General features: G+C 53.4%; 1 protein-coding gene across 1 annotated transcript in view; it reads right to left on the reverse strand.

Annotated features, from left to right (window-relative positions):
• Positions 1-8140: 8140 nt before the first annotated feature.
• The window catches only part of LOC113957394 (acid-sensing ion channel 2), a 384002-nt gene continuing 373214 nt past the window's right edge, over positions 8141-18928 (reverse strand). The window contains exons 4-11 of the mRNA XM_027664846.1: positions 16076-16226; positions 15118-15174; positions 14477-14630; positions 13479-13570; positions 11478-11557; positions 8994-9062; positions 8635-8807; positions 8141-8243 (exon numbers count right to left, since the gene is read on the reverse strand). Coding sequence (XP_027520647.1) covers positions 8706-8807; positions 8994-9062; positions 11478-11557; positions 13479-13570; positions 14477-14630; positions 15118-15174; positions 16076-16226 — 705 coding nt within the window. The 3' untranslated portion in view covers positions 8141-8243; positions 8635-8705. The remainder of the gene's footprint in view (positions 8244-8634; positions 8808-8993; positions 9063-11477; positions 11558-13478; positions 13571-14476; positions 14631-15117; positions 15175-16075; positions 16227-18928) is intronic.

Here is an 18928-nt window from a genome sequence, read left to right on the forward strand (position 1 = left end):
CAGGGTCCTCCCTGCCACCACTGCCCCTCCAAATGTCACCTGTCCAAGGTCCTCCCTGCCACCACTGCAACCATCCAATGTCACCTGCCCAGGGCAGTCCCTGCTGGACCTGCAAGATCTGCACCAGGAAAGGTTTATTCCCTGAGCAGGATGGGGGCCATGGGCTGGAGCTGAGTGTGTGCAGAGAACCAGAGAATCACACACTGGTTTGGGTTGGAAGGGACATTAAAGATCATCCAGCTCCAGTCCCACCCCCTGCCATGGGCAGGGACACCTTCCACCAGCCCAGGTTGCTCCAAGCCCCGTCCAACCCGAGAGCCCCTTCCAAGGCCTAGAGGGGCTCCAGGAGAGCTGGAGAGGGACTTGGGACAAGGGATGGAGGGACAGGACACAGGGAATGGCTTCCCACTGCCAGAGGGCAAGGTTGGATGGGATATTGGGAAGGAATCCTTCCCTGTGAGGGTGGGGAGACCCTGGCACAGGTTGCCCAAAGAAGTTGTGGCTGCCCCTGGATCCCTGGAAGTGTCCAAGGCCAGGTTGGACGGGGCTTGGAGCAATGTGAGCTAGTGGTAGGTGTCCCTGCCTGTGGCAGGGGGTGGAGATGGATGATCTTTAAGGTCCCTTCCAACCCAAACCATCCACAATTCTATTATTTTATGACAAAAACTCTCTCCAGGGAATCCTGGGATGCACACGGAGCATCGTGGGCTCCCAAGGAGATGCCAGTCCCTGTCAGCCCCCACGAGGAGCTGCTTGCTCGTGAAGTTTGAAGTTAATTCTTCCCGACACAGAGTTGAGGAGGACTCTGATAGCACAAATTAATAAAAGTGACGTGCCAAGAGGAACCGTGAGCGTGGCAGTGACAGGAAGAGGCTCTTTGATGTTATCAGAGCAGGAGAGAAGGAACAGAGGAGGACATTAAATAGATGAGAGAAGAGCTGAATTGGACTGGATGGGTACAATCAGGATCAAAACAAATTGAGATTTTTTTACAAGCAAAACCATACAGAAAATGAATTTCAGCAGTAAAGAATTAACAGGAGGAAACTTCAGCTTCCTGCAGACAAGCTGTGTATGATGTGCAGAGAGAATTTATGTCTCCTGAAAAATCTCCAGCAGTTTTGGAGGTGTTTAATAGGTGTTGCTGAGAGAGGGAAGGAATTGGAGCATCCAGAAAGGTGACTGTTGGTTGGAGCTGGATAAAACTATCTCCAAAGTGGAAAGGAAAGAAAATGCTCAGTTTGAAGAGGTTCCTCTTGAGAAAGGCTGGCTTAGAAATGGCAAAGAAATTAAAAAAGGGGCAGTTTGTAGGGCTGGTCCTACCAACTGCAAGGGAAGTGCTTCATTTCAACAAGGTATTTTATCTGGAGCTCAGGTTTGTATCATTTGTGCATGAAACAATTTAAAATCAAACAGGATTAGTTGGTTTGAAATTTTTTGAGTGGCCCCAACGGCAGAAAGCAGGAGGGCAAAGCTGGGATTGCTGCTCCTTCAAAAAAGCACAAACACCACAAATTTTACGGCTTTGGAAAGGAGGCTCCAAAACTGGATTCACCCAGAAAACCCTGCAGAGACTCTTTTCCCTACCAACACCCACGTTTCTCATCTCATAATCACAAAATCACAGAATCATTGAGGTTGGAAAAGACCTCTTACATCATCGAGCCCACCCTGTGCCCGATGTCCACCTTGTCCCCCAGCCCAGAGCTCTGAGTGCCACGGCCAGTCTTTCCTTGGACACCTCCAGGGGTGGGGACTCCAAACCTCCCTGGGCAGCCCCTTCCAGTGCCTGACAGCCCTTTCCAGGAAGAAATTCCTCCTGCTGTCCAACCTGACCCTCCCCTGGCTCAACTTGAGGCTGTTCCCTCCCCTCCTGTCCCTTGTTCCCTGGGAGCAGAGCCCGACCCCCCCCCAGCTCCCCCCTCCTGTCAGGGGGTTGCAGAGCCAGAAGGTCCCCCCTGAGCCTCCTTTTCTCCAGGCTGAGCCCCTCCAGCTCCCTCAGCTGCTCCTGCTGCTCCAGCCCCTTCCCAGCTCCGTTCCCTTCCCTGGACACGCTCCAGCCCCTCCTTGTCCTTCTTGTCCTGAAAGGCCCAACACTGACCCCAGATCTGAGGTGTGACCTCAGCAGTGCCCAGCAGAGGGGGGACAGTGACACTGAACAGAGCAACCCCTAAGAGCTGAGCTGTTTTTTAGTGCTTATATCAGTGCAAAGAGTGGGCAAGTGGGTCCTTGGTCAGCCCCAGGACGTGGTATAATGTTCCCTTTCTTCCAGACGAGTTGGGCTTTGCAGCTCTCAGGGGGTTGCAGAGCCAGAAGGTCCCCCCTGAGCCTCCTTTTCTCCAGGCTGAGCCCCCCCAGCTCCCTCAGCTGCTCCTGCTGCTCCAGCTCCTTCCCAGCTCCCTTCCCTTCCCTGGACACGCTCCAGCCCCTCCATGTCTCGCTGTGCCGTGAGTCAGAAGAGGGAGGATGAGCAGGGAGTGCTGAGCCCGAGCTCGCTGCCAGCCTTGTCCGTCGTTCCCGTGTGTGTTCGGAGTCAGACGTGACGTGAGAGCGGCGCTGGCACTCGGAGCTGGCGCTTGGGCATCCTGCAAAACACTGCAGGGCAGGGTGTCATCGCTGCGCTATTCTGGGCTCTCCCTGGCACACGAACCCCGGCGGGAGGGATGTGACAGACACACACGTGCGCGGGGGCTCTGGCGTTTTTCAAGGCTTGTCAGCTTGGGAGTGAATGTCGGGGATGCGACGGCTTTGTCACAGTCCCTTATGAAAACCCACCACGGGGACTGGAGCACGAGTGCTGTGAGGAGAGGCTGAGGGGGCTGGGGGGGGCTCAGCCTGGAGAAAAGGAGGCTCAGGGGGGACCTTCTGGCTCTGCAACCCCCTGACAGGAGGGGGGAGCCGGGGGGGGGGTCGGGCTCTGCTCCCAGGGAACAAGGGACAGGAGGAGAGGGAACGGCCTCCAGCTGTGCCAGGGGAGGGTCAGGTGGGACATGAGAAGGAATTTCTTCCTGGAAAGGGCTGTCAGGCACTGGAAGGGGCTGCCCAGGGAGGTTTGGAGTCCCCACCCCTGGAGGTGTCCAAGGAAGGACTGGCTGTGGCACTCAGTGCTCTGGGCTGGGGGACAAGGTGGGGACAGGCACAGGGTGGGCTCGACGATGTCAGAGGTCTTTTCCAACTCCCTGCCAGGAGGGTGTAGCCAGGTGAGGGTCGGGCTCTGCTCCCAGGAACCAGCAGTAGGACAAGAGGGCACAGTTTAAAGCCGTGCCACAGGTGGTTTAGGTCGGACATCAGGAAGAAATTCTTTCCAGAGAGAGTACTCAGCCATTGGAATGGGCTGCCCATGGGGGTGGTGGAGTCACCGTCCCTGGAGGTGTTTAAGCACAGACTGGATGTGGCATCAGTGCCATGGGCTGGGTGAAGCCACTGCCAACACTCTTGTTAAAGGGCTGTGGATGCACTTGAACATCACTTTATTGTCCTGTTACTCTTTTGAGCCAGTTAAAGAAATAAACATGCAATCACAGAATCCCAGACTGGTTTGGGTTGGAAGGGACCTTAAGAATCATCCAGTGCCACCCCCTGCCATGGGCAGGGACACCTTCCACCAGCCCATGTTGCTCCAAGCCCTGTCCAACCTGGCCTTGGACACTTCCAGGGATCCAGGGGCAGCCACAGCTTCTCTGGGCAACCTGTGCTAGAGGAGAACTTCTTCCCAATATCCCATCTATCCCTGCCCTCAGGCAGTGGGAAGCCATTCCCCCTTGTCCTCCATCCCTTGTTTCAAGTCCCTCTCCAGCTCTCCTGGAGTCCCTTTAGGCCCTGGAAGGGGCTCTGGGGTCTCCCTGGAGCCTTCTCTTCTCCAGGTGAACCCCCCCCCCAGCTCTCCCAGCCTGGCTCCAGAGCAGAGGGGCTCCAGCCCCTTGGCCTCCTTTGGACTCATCCCAGCAGGTTCACATCCATCTTATGCTTGGGCTGTGCCTCTTTTCATCCCAGCAGAGCTGCCAACTTGGTTTCCCCTCTCCTACCCAACGGGTGAGACTCACAGAACATACAGGAACTGAATTATTTCTGAGAACCCACTGCCAAATTTTCTTGGAACTGGCTTGCAGATTTGGAAGCTGCCAGGGGTGATGAATGAGCAGACAAATGTGCTGACAACAAGCTCTCATGAGGCATTTCCTCTGGAGATGGGGTCAAAGCCATGCTTTGCATCTTAAAAAAAACAAAGCAGAGCTCCAACTCCTGCCTTCTTCCATGAATCCACCCAGGAGAGCACATCTCCTGGGAGATCTTGGTGGGGGTGAGGACGGGAGGTGCTGGAGAGGCAGGAGGCTGCTTATAGGGTTGAGGAACATCCTCCAACATGTGGGTTTTGGGGACTGTGCTGCCAAGCCTGGGGAGCATCCCCTGATCTCAGCAGCTCCTCTCCAGGAGGGTGGGTGGGAGCAGAGGATTTGTGTGAGAATCGCAGTTTTCTTTGCACGTTTCCAGGCTTCCTCCTGAACATCTGAAGCTGTGAAGTAAAATGTCACCTTTCTCAGTCGGGAGGTGGGAGGATCAGGAAGAGAAAACAACACCCACTTCGGATTATTTCTTCTTTTAGAGAAAATTCTCCTGATTGTTTAAGGTAATCTCAGGAGCTGGGGGAGGTTTGCTGCTGGGTGTTGCTCTGGGAATACAGAGCAGGACTGCACATGGAAAAATTCCAGGTGTGGAAGAGCTTCTGTCTGGTGACCACAGCACCAAAGTGTCCAAGCCCTCGTGGGGTGATGAACCTTCTCATGAAGTTTCTCCTCATTTGATTCAGAGCTCCAAGATCCGAATATTTGATCTCTGGGATGTCAGGAAATGGGATGTGAGAGCATCAGGAGGTGCAGAAGAGCATCAGGAGGCACCTTCCACCAGCCCAGGTTGCTCCAAGCCCCATCCAACCTGGTCTTGGACACTTCCACGGATCCAGAGGCAGCCACAGCCTCTCTGGGCAACCTGTGCCAGGGCCCCACCACCCACATCTCCAGGAAGAGAATGTCTCATCTGGATTTAAGGACTTCAGAGCTGAGGCACCATCCACACCCCAGGCAGGCTCCTTCATTTGAATGCTTTTAGCTTCTTTTTGTCATGACCCCCTCCCTCCCTGTTCTGGCTCTGTCTGCCAGATTAAAGAACCCTTTATTAGAAACCTCTCCACTGAGAAATTTATAGACTGATGGAGCCACCTCTTCACCTTCCCTTTGTTTGACTAAATGACTTGAACTCTCGTGGTACCGGCAGGCAGCTCGCCAAGCCTCGTGTCCTTCCTTCAGCCCTTGGCTGAACCCTCTGAGACGTTCCAGAAACCTCCCAAGAGCTGCTGCCTGCAGGCAGCTCTGTGTTGCACGGCACTGGGATGTCCCCCAGGGACGTGGCCTGCCCTAGCACAGCTTGAGGCTGTTAGATTTGGGCTGTGTTACACCGACCACTGGAATGAGATGCTGTGTTTTGACTCCTCCAGCCCCTCTCCCTCCTCCCACCTCCCTCCCTGTTGCCTCTGCTCCCCAGATAGAGGCTCTTCAGGCAGGAGAGGGCAGGAAGCCAGAGGGAAGAGGCTCTTCAATCAGCAGCTGTGTGAGAGTCAGTCTGAGAGCCGAGGTGACTCCAATCACCACTTCCTCTCCCGGCTCCACGGACGCACCAGGAGATTCCACATCCTTTGGATTCTTGCTGTTATCATGGAATCAAAGAATCCCAGATTGGTTTGGGTTGGAAGGGACCTTAAAGCCCACCTAGTGCCACCCCCTGCCATGGGCAGGGACACCTTCCACCAGCCCAGGTTGCTCCAATCCCCATCCAAACCTGGCCTTGGACACTTGCAGGGATCCAGGGGCAGCCAGAGCTTCTCTGGGCAACCTGGGCCAGGGCCTCCCCACCTTCCCAGGGAAGAATTCCTTCCCAATATCCCATCTAACCCTGCCCTCTGGCAGTGGGAAGCCATTCCCCCCTCTCCTATCAGTCCATGCCCTTGCAAATAGTCTCTCTGCCTGTCTCTTGTTGGTTCCCTTCAGGCACTGGAAGGCCACAGTTAGGTCACCCTGAAGCCTTGTCTTCTCCAGCCTGAACAATCCCAGTTCTCTCAGCCTTTCCTCACAGGAGAGGTTTATAAGATCTCTTTTCAGTAAAAGGCTACCCCATGAATTTTGCACAGCAGCCCAGGAGCAGGTATTTCTAGATTTGCCCCGTTCAGTGGCATCTCCTCCAGACTCGGCTGTCCAGTGGCACCAGTGACCTGCCAGGGATGGGCACTGTGGCAGTGTCTCCCTGCTCACCCCCATCCATACCCTCACTCTGTCAGGGAGCTCCTCCTGCATTTGAGAGGCTGGATCCTGTAAAGTCCCGTGGACTTCAACCCGAGCAAAGGTGGAGACACTTCTGCTCCTCAAGCACAATAAATACAGCACAGAGGTTCCCCATGGACATAGGCCAAGTTCCTTTCCAGCCATTAAAAAGGGACAGACAGACCAGTCTGTACTGGGAAGCCAGACCAGGCTGTCAACCAGCTGTCATGGACATGGCACAGAGCCTGGAGATGTCTCAATGTGTCACCTCGAGCCAGGCCTGGCACGAATTCCCTCCACTGGTCCAGAAGGGACTGCAGGGACCAGGCTGGCACAGGGGTTTGCCAACAGGAGACAGAGCTTGGCAGCTCCACAGCTTTGTGGCCAGGCTGGGGGTGAGCACTTGTTTCCAGCAGATGGATGGCTGTGGGACATCCCATGGATAATGAACACATGGCCAGCGTCCAGGTCTTGGGAGATACTGATAACTGGGAACACAAAACGAGCTCTTCAGCAAGTCCTCTGGAGGATGTGCTCCTCAGGAGCAACCAGAGATGCCACCCACTCTCATGCCAACCCCCCTGTCCAAGTGGTTTTCCTCTACAGCTGGAATTAGCAAAACTCTTCCCAGCACCCCTGGGCATCCTGTGGTGTCCCACCTCATCGAGCTCCAGCAGATTTCCAATGACTCAACCAAAATCTTTTAATGGAGATTTAATAAACTGCAAAGTGGAAAATTTTCTATGCATGGAAAAGACTCTTGGAGTAAACCCTTCAGAGGCCACACATCTCAGCACACATCCCTCAAGCCCTTCTCTGCCAGCTTGGAGAGGACTGGATTGAAACCTCTCTGCTGCTCCTTGATGTCTGAGAGGACTCTTCTTGCTTGGGGAAGGTTTCTGGGTGTGTTCAATCCCACAAACCAGGTATTGTTTTTTTTGACATTTTTGCCTAAGGGACAAAACCACTTTTGCCTAAGGGAGGCAAATGCTGAGGGGCTGCAGAGTCCCTGGTGCTGCAGAGGGAGGGAGGGAGGAGGAGGCAAACAGCCCGTGGGATGTGTCCCTGTGGCTCTTTGCTGCCTCAGCTCATGTTTAATTGAAGGAGGACCCTGCTGAGTAGGGAAGAGCTTTGCAGCAGCCAGAGAGGATCCCCAGCCTGGCTGCAGGAGGAAAAGCCAAGAGCCATGTTCTTGGGAAAGCTGGGAGCACTGCTGGGGAGCCTGAGCTTGGGATGGACTCCAGGCTTTGGAGATGGAGCAGATTTGGGTGACTTGTGCTGGGCGTGGCCATGGCATCATACCCACCCCATCAAGAGCTGTGTGAGGATGTGCTGGAAGGGGAAAAGGGCTGAGGAATGGGATGAGCTCCCACAATGGGCTTGTCCTGGTGCTGAGACTGCGCCAGGGGCTCCAGCTTCGAGGGTGGGATGGGGGGGGAAAGGCAGACATGACACAGCCTGGCCATTTCCACAAGACCAGCTTTAATATCAGTCATGAGAACGAGGAGAAAGCACAGAATCCATTAACGGGAAAAGTAATGAAAAAAAAAAATTAAAAAAAATATATATAAAAAAAAAATTTAAAATAAACTAAAATAAAGCCCTCCCCCCCTCCCTGCCCCGTGCCCACCCACCACACACGGACTATCCAGGCACTGCAGACGGAGGAGCAGGACACAGCAGATCCACCGGGAGCCCCCGCTCCGGCCCCTCTCCAGGGATGCTCACCTTGGGGTGACGGTGGTGGCCCGGCCTTGGGAGGCCTGGCTTAGCTTAAGATTCATCACAGACTGACACGAAGGACAAGAACGTAAGAAGAATCCGAGAGCTGCGACTTTTTGTTTCTTTATTCTAATTTTCAGCCTACGACGTTAGTAATGGTGATTTCAGGGGATGGCTGGGCCATTTCCTTCTGGTAGTGAAAATCAGAGACTGTAAAGAGGAACAGAGCTTATAAAGACAGATAGGAATATGCTGCCATAAAAAGACCTGGCATGCAAGTGCTTTGTACATTTGGCAGTTTGTGGGGATGGCGGGGCTTCGCTTTTGGGTTTGGTGGTGGTGGTGGTCTCTGCTTTGTACAGTTCAAAAAAGAGCTGCTGCCTTCACATCTTGAAGACAAACCCCCCCACACACAGGAAAGGACAACACAAGTCAAGTCCAAGGCGCCTCTCGCTTGGTTTTGGCAGAGTATATATATAATATATATATTTATATTATTTTAATGCATAGCGGTTTCTTCCTTTTTTTTTTTTTAAATTTTTATTTATTTATTTTTTATTTTTTTAATTATTATTTTTTTTTTTTTTCCCCCGTTGCAAACCTGAGCTGGGTCCCTGCTTTCCTGTGCAGTTTTTCCTTCCTTGGGTGTTGGCCCTGTGGAGCAGTCCAGTGTCAGCAGGCGATCTCCTCCAGCGTTCCCAGCGTGGCCTGGAGCGGCACGTTCACAGTGTGGCTGATGGTTTCCGAATGGTTTGGCATGGGATCACAAGTGCTCTGCGGATGGGACAGCAGGGGACAGGGTTATCCCAGGGCTGCTGGATGCTCCCTGGCCCTCCCCGACCGCCGGCTCCTTCCTCGGGCCGAGCCACGGCAGCGTCAATCCTCTGGGAAACAACCGGAGCGTCCGCACGGAGCCGAGCGCGGGGGGGTCTCCTCTTGCCTCCCAGGGGGGCTCCTTACCACGTTTTCATCATGGCTCCCTTCCTCTTCCTCCTTCCCAAGTAGGTCTAATAATTTCTCCTTGATCAGCTGCGAAAAGAGGGAGGTTGGGTTACGGTGGGAAGGATGGGCCAGAGATCTGCGCCGTCCTCATCCAGCGGCTCCGAGGGCACAGGGGAGGGGATGGGTTTGGGGGATACTCTGCAAAGGAGATGCAGAAGGAGACAGGGAGATGCTCCAAGGGCTGGAGCCCCTCAGCTCTGGAGCCAGGCTGGGAGAGCTGGGAGGGGTCACCTGGAGAAGAGACGGATCCAGGGAGACCTCAGATCCCCTTCCAGTGCCCAAAGAAGCTCCAGGAGAGCTGGAGAGGGATTTGGGACAAAGGATGAAGGGACAGGACAAAGGGGAATGGCTTCCCACTGCCAGAGAGCAGGGATAGATGGGATACTGAGAAGAAACTCCTTCCTGTGAGGGTGGGGAGGCCCTGGCACAGGTTGCCCAGAGAAGCTGTGGCTGCCCCTGGATCCCCGGAAGTGTCCAAGGCCAGGTTGGACAGGGCTTGGAGCAACCTGGGCTGGTGGAAGGTGTCCCTGCCCATGGCAGGGGGTGGAACAGGATGATCCTTAAGGTCCCTTCCAAGCCAAACCAGTCTGTGATTCCATGTTCAAGCCACCCCACGTGTCAAAACTGAATTCTTCACATGGAAAAAAACCCCAAACCAACCCAAACTCCATTTTTGAAACCCATTTGGGGCTTTGTTGAAAGCTCCCAGCTCCCTGAGCTCCTTTTCCCTTCATAGCCACTTTATTTCCCTGGCAGCTGCTGCTGAGAATGAAATTTCAAGGGAAATCCCAGAAAGGTTGAAAAGTGAGTGTTTTTCTGGAAAACTTCCACTGGGGGAAAAGAGAAAAAAACCCAAGAAGCAAGCTAAAAACATGAAAAACTGGGTCAGTTCCTAAGGAAGGGAGGTGGATGCTGGCTGGTGTTCAGGGCTGCTGGGGGGAATTCAGGACCCCCAGGAGCCCAGGAACACAACTCTGCCCTGGGGCAGGACTATGAGGAGATTTTGCCAAGTGAATGATACAAGAAAAGCATCTCTAGGGTCAATATTTCACCCACCTTTGGCTAACCCACCAGAAAAAAACAGTTGTAGCTGTTTGCTGGAAATCTCAGTTTCCAAATGCTTTGGCTGAAAATGGTTTTCGATGTGCTTTTGAAACCCTCTCTTTGGGAAGCCCTGAGCAGATCAACTGTGTAAAACAGGCATTTTTAAGACATTTTTATTCCTTTTCTCCCTGTCTGGTGTGGGTGAAACATCTGTGCCAGGTGACCATGAAGATGCCCCATGTAGGGAACAGCCAGGTGAACCTGCTGGTGCATCCCCAGGTGGGCAGAGGGAGCCTCTCCAAGGGGCCAGGATGAGTCTTGGGCCATGTTTGACCAAAAAGAACAAAAGAAAAAAAAAAACCAGCAAAAGGAAACTATTTGACAAGTTTATAAGCAGATGCCAAATAAAGCAGTGAAACAGAGGAGAAAAATCCAAACTTTGCGAGGTTTCTTATTAACTTCTTATGAAAAAAAAAAAAAAAACAAGAAAGCTGGGAGCAGGGGATTTTAATGAAATATTTGTGCATTCAGCTGAGCTACAAACTGAGGCACAGGTTTTTTTTGCCATTATGAGCTTTATGCTTGTAATTTTCAATATATTTCAGTGCTGAATAACGCTGCCAAGTGCTGAGAGCTGCCCACAAGGGACTGGGAGGGGGAGGGACTGTTTGAAGAAATAAAGTCAGCATCTCAACTTTAATAACATTAAGGGGGTTTTCAAGATGTCCCAGGGAGCTCACAGCTGCAATATTCCCTGGGATTAAAAATCCCTGGTCCCATCATGGTGCAGGACAAGGACAGGGCTATAGGAGAGCTGGACTGGGCAGGTGTGAGATATTGGATATCTGGGGGCAAGGCCCCAAATCCCTTGCTCTGAAACTCTCAGAGAACAATAATATGAGCTGAATTAGGAGGAAAAACTTTCCCAGGGACAAGGACAAAGGATCTTGAGCTGGGATGTACCAAATTTGCTGGGAACTCCTTTTCTCCATAAGTGTTTGCATCCTCCTTGTATGGCTTTACACTGAAAGAGAGTAGGTTTAGATGGGATATGGGGAGGAAATCCTTTCTTGGGAGGCCCTGGCACAGGTTGGACAGAGAAGCTGTGGCTGTCCCTGGATCTCTGGAAGTGTCCAAGGCCAGGCTGGATGAGGCTTGGAGCAACCTGGGCTGGTGGAAGGTGCCCCTGCCCATGGCAAGGGGTGGCACTGGATGGGCCCAACCCAACCCAGGAACCTCCTCACCACACTTCACACTCACAACCCACTACTGTAGAGCCTTAATTACATGGTATTATTAATTAAAATTGACAATCCACATGGGCAAACAGGGCATGGAGGCTCCAGCCTGGCACCAAGGCTGGCAAACCCAGACCCTTCCAAGGAATCAGGGCCTTACCTCGTATATATAATCGAAGAGCTCTAGGATGGTGAGGATGCTAGCACCGATAAACAGCCCCATCTGGCCTCCAATGTCACCTAGGAGAGACAACAACATTCCCAGAGCCTGTGACCACGGACCACAAGGAACCTCCCTTAGCCAAGTGAACCCCAGCTGGTCCCCACCTTCCCCTGCCATTGGGGCCTTTCCTTGCAAAACGGGGAGGGGGATCCTGGAAACACCACCCAGGGAAACACCACCCAGGGAAACACCACCCAGGGGTGTCCACTGGGGTTAAACAAGGTTGGACTGGATGATCTTGGAGGTCTTTCCAAACCTCAATGATTCCACAAGGGGAAATCACGCCCGTGTCTCTCTTCCATGTCTTGCCCTGACTCAGAAAGGATATCAGCATCCTTCTTTCCTTAGGGAAAGGTATTCCCACCTCCTTCAATCCCAAAGCTGTGGTGTTGCCACCCCTAAAAGAGTGGGGAAATGCACCCCCAGAAAGCCCAGCAGCAATAAGGCCATGAACAGCATCCCAGAAAGGACATTGTTGGCCACCAAAGCACTTTTCCTGCTAACGAGGCCATCAGCTGGGAGCCTAACGAGGATGCAGTGCCACACACTGGCATCCAAGGAAGCCATCTGCCAGTCAGACAGCAGGCTTCATCCCAGGAATCCCAATGCCCAATTCCCAAACTGGGCGGGGGAAGGAGGAAAATGCTGGAGCAGAATTAGGTAATGTCCCCAGAGCCCCCCAAAAAACCCAAACCTGCCAAAGGGAGGAAAAGGGAGGTGGCCTGGTTTTTTTTAGGGAAGCATCTCAAGGCTTCTGCTTGAGTCCCTCAGGGCTGAGGAAGGGCTGGGGAGGAGGAATCACGGGGAAAAGAGGCTTCCAGGAATGTGCTGGGAAGACAAGTGCTGACATGAGCTGTGCTGCTCTGCCAAACCGTGGCTTCAGGGAGGACAAATCACATGGATTTTGCTCCAAAACACCCATGGATCAGCTGCAGCCCAGAGCAAAGGCACCTGTGGGTGGAGGGCTGAAGGGACCTTTGCTGTGGGGGGTCCATGAGACAGAGAGGAAAGAGGGAGAGAAGAGTTTGGGGGCAAAGTGCTGGTTCCACAGGGGCTGTGGGAAGAGGAGGCTCTGCCCAAAGTCCTGGTGCCCTGGGAATGAGGGTCATGTGAGGTCCTACAAGTTAAGAGGTTTGTGTCAAAGAGGCTTCATCACCAGCCTCCTCATCCTCATGGAACCCACAGCAGGGGCAGGAGGGCTCACACCATGTCCATTTGGCAGGGCCATGTGTGCAGGGGGGGCACCCCATGGGACACTGCTTCCCTCAGTGTCCCCATCCCGGGGCATCCAGAACCCAGGATGACCTTTCTAAGGTGCTGACCCAGGGATCCAGGGATTTGGGATGGCACACAGGGAGGCTGCAAGGTTGAGTGTGGACACAGACCATACTTACTTCTCCTGACTGAACACCCCCAAACCCAGCAGGTCCCAAGCACCCAAACCTGTAGCTGGCACCCACAAAGCCTCAGCTTGAGGCTGAGCAACCCAATGTCTCCTCCACCTCCTCCATCAAGCAAAGGAAAAGAGGGGTCTGGCTGGCCTGGCTGGGAAGCAGGATGGATTTGGAGCAGGGAAGAGGTGATGGGTAGATGGTTTTGAGCTGCCCTTCTCCACACACTGCCCTTCCAGCATGGGGGGCACCACAGAGAGCACCCAGCACCTGCTCGGCCCGGGATTCCCAAATAATGGGGTGCTGAGAGCAAGCAGGGATGAAGATGGAGCAGCTCTTCAGGGACACAGACTGGATGTGGTCCCTGGGACATTCCTGGGATGGCCTGAGGGAAGCAAGAGACTGAGTTGAAAGTGTGCTGGCCAGGAAGGTGTTGGGATCTTGCTGGGATTTTCCACGAGCTGTGCACCCACTCAGAGCATCCGTCTGTCCCACACACACACATGGACTCCCACAGGCTCCAAACTGCCCCCTGACCCCCCCTTACCAAGTAAGGCTGCCACTTCATAGGCTTTCTTCTGCTCAATTGTCTCATAGTTGAGTGCTTCAAAAAATATGTCCAGCACAAGAATATTCTCTCTGTGGAAAGAGGAAAACAGCATCAGCCCAGCAGCCACCAGTGCTTTGGGATGAGGGAAAAAAATGGGACTTTGGGGCTTTTTTCCTCTCCCTGTCCTGATTGTTTCTCTCTCTGGGGTCCTCAGCAATCCACAGCACCTGGACCTCATGCAGACCAAGACCACAGGGCACCATCAGGGCTCTGGAAGCTTTAGGAGAGCTGGAAAATGTTTCCCCAAGATATCTCAGGATCTGAGCTCTGGATCTCACTTTGCTGATAACTCTTTATTTTAATGACAATTCCTCCCTGGGAGGGTGGGGAGGCCCTGGCACAGGTTGCCCAGAGAAGCTGTGGCTGCCCCTGGATCCCTGGAATGTCCAAGGCCAGGCTGGACAGGGCTTGGAGCAACCTGGGCTGGTGGAAGGTGTCCCTGCCCATGGCAGGGGCTGGCACTGGATGAGCTTTAAAGTCCCTTTCAACCCAAACCAATCTGGGATTCTTTGATTCCATGATACCAGCAAGAATCCAAAGGATATGGAATAACATGGAATAACTCTCACTGCCTACACAAGGCAATAAAGTGCCCAGGACTGGAAGAAGTCCAAGTTCTCAGCCCAGAGTTTGGCAGAGCAGCCAAACTCCAACAGGGTCAGCAAATCTGGGCTTCCCTGTCAAAGGAGGAGGAGTTTTTGCACTTTTTTTGGTGGGAATGGGCTTTGCTCACGAGGACAAGCCTAGGGAAGGAACACAGATTGTCTGGAGACACGTCTACTAAGAAGAAAGCAACCTACACCTCATTTCTTTCAGGGTTTGTCCCTTCTCCTCCCTGTGTTAGGGATGGATCAGCCAGGGCTGGTTTGAGCTAATGGGGCTTTACAGACACTTCCCCCATAAAGCAAAAGAGAACGATTTTGGGCAACACTCACGAGATGTATTTTTCTGACTTATTGAACTTCTTCTCCAGGTACTTGGCCGAGGTCTTGCTGGGGATCTTGACCATGGAGAGCTCTTTGTTGTACCTGGTCAGGTTGCAGGGTGTCCTGCAGATGCAGTAGTTGCTGTCCTTCTCAGCAAGCAAACCTGCAGAAGGTCACAGGGTTACATCTCATGGAGTCAGGGGCAGGGAGCAGATGTGGGAGCAGAGGTTATGCTCTGCTCCAGGGGTCACTCCTGGGCATTTCTCTCCCAGTTCATCCCACTTCTCACCATCTTGGAGAGAGGCCTTTTGCTGGAGGCTACACCAGCATCTGCTTGGGGAACTAAATCCAGACTTTAAATGGGTCCCTTGATCTCAGCCCCAAACCTAGAGGTGATCCTGGGGTGCCCATGATCCCAAGGGTTTTGTGCTGATGGAGCCCCACACCCCAGGTAGAACCAGGAGTGAGTTTATCCCAGGGTGCACCCAGACCTTCCCAAAAAGTTGGGTCTCATCAAAACCCCTCTCTGGGTTGCAGCTGCTCCAGATCCCCCCGGTCCTGCCAGCCAGGAGGATCCAGGATGATCCAGAATTCTGGAAGTCCCTCCAGCTGGGGCACCCGTGGCACCAGGGATCCCTCGTGGTACTCACCAAGTGCAGGCTCTGCACACTCCTTGTACTGCTCCGGGGTACAGAAGGGAGCATCCCCTGCAGGGAAAGGACATGTCCATCACATGGGGACCACCAGGCTCTCCCTGGGGACACAAGGACCTCTCCCTTTAGCCAAGTGACCCTGGCTGGTCCCCACCTCTGCCTGCCACTGCGAAATGAGGAGGGGGCTGCTGGAAACACCACCCGGGGGTGTCAACTGGGGCTAAATAATTAGTAAAATAATTAATAAAAACTTGGTGCTAGTAACACCAAGGTCATGGGTTCAATCCCCTCCATGGGCCATTCACTTAAGAATTGGCCTCGATGATCCTTGTAATTCCCTTCTGACTCAGAATATTCCAGGACTCTGTAAATAAGGTTGGACTCGATGATCTTGGAGGTCTCTTCCAACCTTAATGATTCTATAAAAGGAAATCAAACCCAAGGCCCTCTGCCACACCTTGTCCCCCTTCCAGGACATTTCAACAAGGCTATTGGCATCCATCTTTCCTTAGGGAAAGGTATTCCCACCTCCTTTAACCCAAGCTCCTGCTGAATCATAGAATCATACAATCAGCTGGGTTGGAATGGACCTCTGAGATCATTAAGTCCAACCCTTGATCCAACCCCGCTGTGGTTCCCAGCCCATGGCACTGATGCCACATCCAGTCTTATCTTAAAAACCTCCAGGGACGGAGAATCCACCATTTCCCTGGGCAGCCCATTCCAATGGCTGATTACCCTCTCTGGGAAGAAATTCTTCCTAATATCCAACCTAAACCTCCCCTGGCACAGCATATTCTGAGCTGGAAGGGACCCACGAGGACCATCGAGTGAATGGTCCCTACAGGGATCAACCCCACAACCTTGGCATTATTTGCACCGTGTTCTACCCAATCTCTGGTTAACCCTTAACGACCTGGCTGCTGGAGGGGGTGTCCCAGCCCCCAGCACTGACCTGGCATGTGGACCATTTTGCAGTTGCAGTTCTCCACGATGTAGCGGGTCTCGCAGTCGATCCTGCAGGCCGTGATGCTGTAAACGGGAAAGAAGTCTAAGCCCATTTCCGACGAGCGACATTCACCCCACGGCGGAGGCAGGTACGTCAGCTGCAAGACAGGGAGGAGGGGTGTCAGGGGCCACCGGGGGCCCGGGCTGGGCTTGTGTGGCCAGGTTTTGGTGGCAGAGAGGGAGCTACAGGGGTGGCTGCTGTGAGAAGCTGCTGGAAGCTTCCCCCGTGTCCGACCGACCCAAGGCCAGCCGGCTGCAGGACGGACACGCCTCTGGCCAAGGCTGAGCCAATCTGGAGTGGTGGGATAACACACTTAAGAAGGAAAAAAGAAATGTTATTGCACAGATGTGGTTGCAGCCAGAGAAGGGTGAGAATCTGTGAGAGGAACAGCTCTGCAGACACCAAGGTCAGAGGAGAAGCAGGGGCAGGAGGTGCTCCAGGCTCTGGAGCTGAGATTCCCCTGCAGCCCATAGTGAAGACCCTGCTGAGGCAGCTGTGCCCCTGCAGCCCAGGGAGGACCATGGGGGTGCAGAGATCCACCTGCAGCCTGTGGAGGAGCCCACGCTGCAGCAGGTGGATCCTGAAGGAGGCTGTGAACCGTGGGAAGCCTGTGCTGGAGCAGGGAAAGGACTCTGACTCCTGTCCCTGAGCAGTGGCCGAACAACGTGGGATGAACTGACCGTGTCCCCCATTCCCGTCTGTCTGCGCCGCTGGCGCGGAGGAGGCAGAGCCGGGAGGGAGGGAGGGGTGGGGGAAGGTGTTTTTAAGATTTATTTTACTCCTCATTATGCCCCTCTGATTCTGTTGGTGATAAATGGAATTACTATCCCCAAGCTGAGGCTGTTTTGCCCATGACAGCAATCGCTGAGTGATCTCTCCCTGTCCTTATGTCAACTCAGGAACCTTTCCCTGTATTTTCTCTCCCCTGTCCAGCTGGGAAGGGCAGTGACAGAGCAGTTTTGGTGGGTGTCTGACATCCAACCAAAGCCAACCCACCACAGGACCAGAAGCAAGCAGTGGGCACAGCAACTCCCTCCTCCTGCCTCAGGGGAGCCCCCAGAGCACAGTTTTATGGTGTTTTTAAGGAGGGGACTGAGCAAGGGAAAGCCACAGCAGGACTTTGGCCAAGTGAGGATCTTTAGCAAGCTCTGCTGCAGAAGAAGCCTCCAAACCTCCCTGCTCCCCACAGAGGGATGGCTGTGCCCAGCGTGGTGCTGCCATGGGAGGTGGTGCAGGGCAGCACTTTGCTGCCTCCTCAGAGAAGGCAGAGAAGTCAATCATGGCCCTTTCCAAACACCCGCTCTCCCTGTGGACCTATAGCCACAGTATCCACTCTCCTGGCACCCCATGAAGGTGAGGAACATGTCCTCCCCTCCCTCATTTGCCCACCACCTCAGAAGTTGCTGTGCTCTGGGCCAGTGCAATGCAAACCCTCTGCTGTTACTGCTTTATTTAAAACCACAAAGATACCACAAAACCTCCACAAAATCCCCCCCAGAAACCTTCACTAGGAGTCCAGAACATGCAGGAGGAAAAACAGTCTCTCTCTGGCCAATCTACCTTGTTCCTCTCCCATCTGCAGCCTGGTAGCAGTCTCTGTTTCTCTTTATCTTTGCTCAATTCTCTGCACTCCTCTTGCTGGAGAGCAGAAAATAGCATCCCCCAGCCCTCCCTTGTGTTTGAAAGCAGAGGCCAATTTGCTGTGCTTTGCTCCAAACACGGAACGTTTTGTGCTGGCAAGGCACGTTGGCAGAACAAAAACATTCCTCCAGCAAATGTAGTAACATTAATCACGTCCTAAAATAAATAAGTAAACATATGTTGATGGACTGTGAGCTCGGCACCTGTGGTAAAGATTGGGTTGCTTTCTCCTGGAGATGTGTGGGAAAGGGAGGAGAAAAGAGATGGTCCATGAACTGGGGGCACACTACAGATCCTGCTGGATAAATAACAACCCCAGGAATCCTTCAGGCATGGACCTGGGATAACTGTGACAAATCCATCATATGGAGGGAGCTGTTGGAGCCCTCCTTGAGATCTCCAGTGGGAGCAGAGCTCCAGGTCTCCAAAGCACCTGGGAGATGTTCACCAGCCTGTGGTGCTGGTAAAGCTCCCCATGGCTTTGACTTAGGAACCACCCAGGTGTTAAAAAAACAGAATGGGTTTAAATTGCAGCCAAGAAGAGGAAGATGAGATGTTGGGATGAACATCTCCTGTGGTGAGGACAGCAGGGGATGGGAACAGTCTACCTTGGAGCAGCACAACACCTGGAAGCTACAGGAGAGTCTGGGGAAGATCCCAGGCTTCTGAGGGTGATCTTGCCCTGAGGGGCTGGACAAGCTCCCAGCTCAGCCAAGTCAAAATAATTCCTTCTCTAGGGATAATTCTGCCCTGAACAGTTCCCATCCAGGAATCCAGAGTGGTTTGCTAATTCCAGCACTTTTGTTGCTGTGCCTATGGGCATTGTTCTGGTTCCCAGTTCCTAACAGAGCACAGAACCATGGACTGGTTTAGGTTGGAAGGGACTTTAAAGCCCATCCAGTGCCAGCCCCTGCCATGGGCAGGGACACCTTCCACTAGCCCAGGTTGCTCCAAGCCCCGTCCAACCTGGCCTTGGACACTTCCAGGGATGAGGCCTCATTCCTCAAGTGCCAATGAGACAGAAAACTCTGCAGTTGATGTTCAGCCCCAGCAGATCTGCAAAGGCTGCTCAGCACCTCTAGCCCTGGTCAGGTCAGGGCTGGCATTGCCCCGTGGGCTGCTGGATGAGGGACATGAGAGTCTGGAGAAAAGGAGGCT

The sequence above is a fragment of the Corapipo altera genome, unplaced genomic scaffold, assembly GCF_003945725.1.
Source record: "Corapipo altera isolate COAL_440 unplaced genomic scaffold, ASM394572v1 142, whole genome shotgun sequence".
NCBI classification, from domain to species: Eukaryota; Metazoa; Chordata; class Aves; order Passeriformes; family Pipridae; genus Corapipo; species Corapipo altera.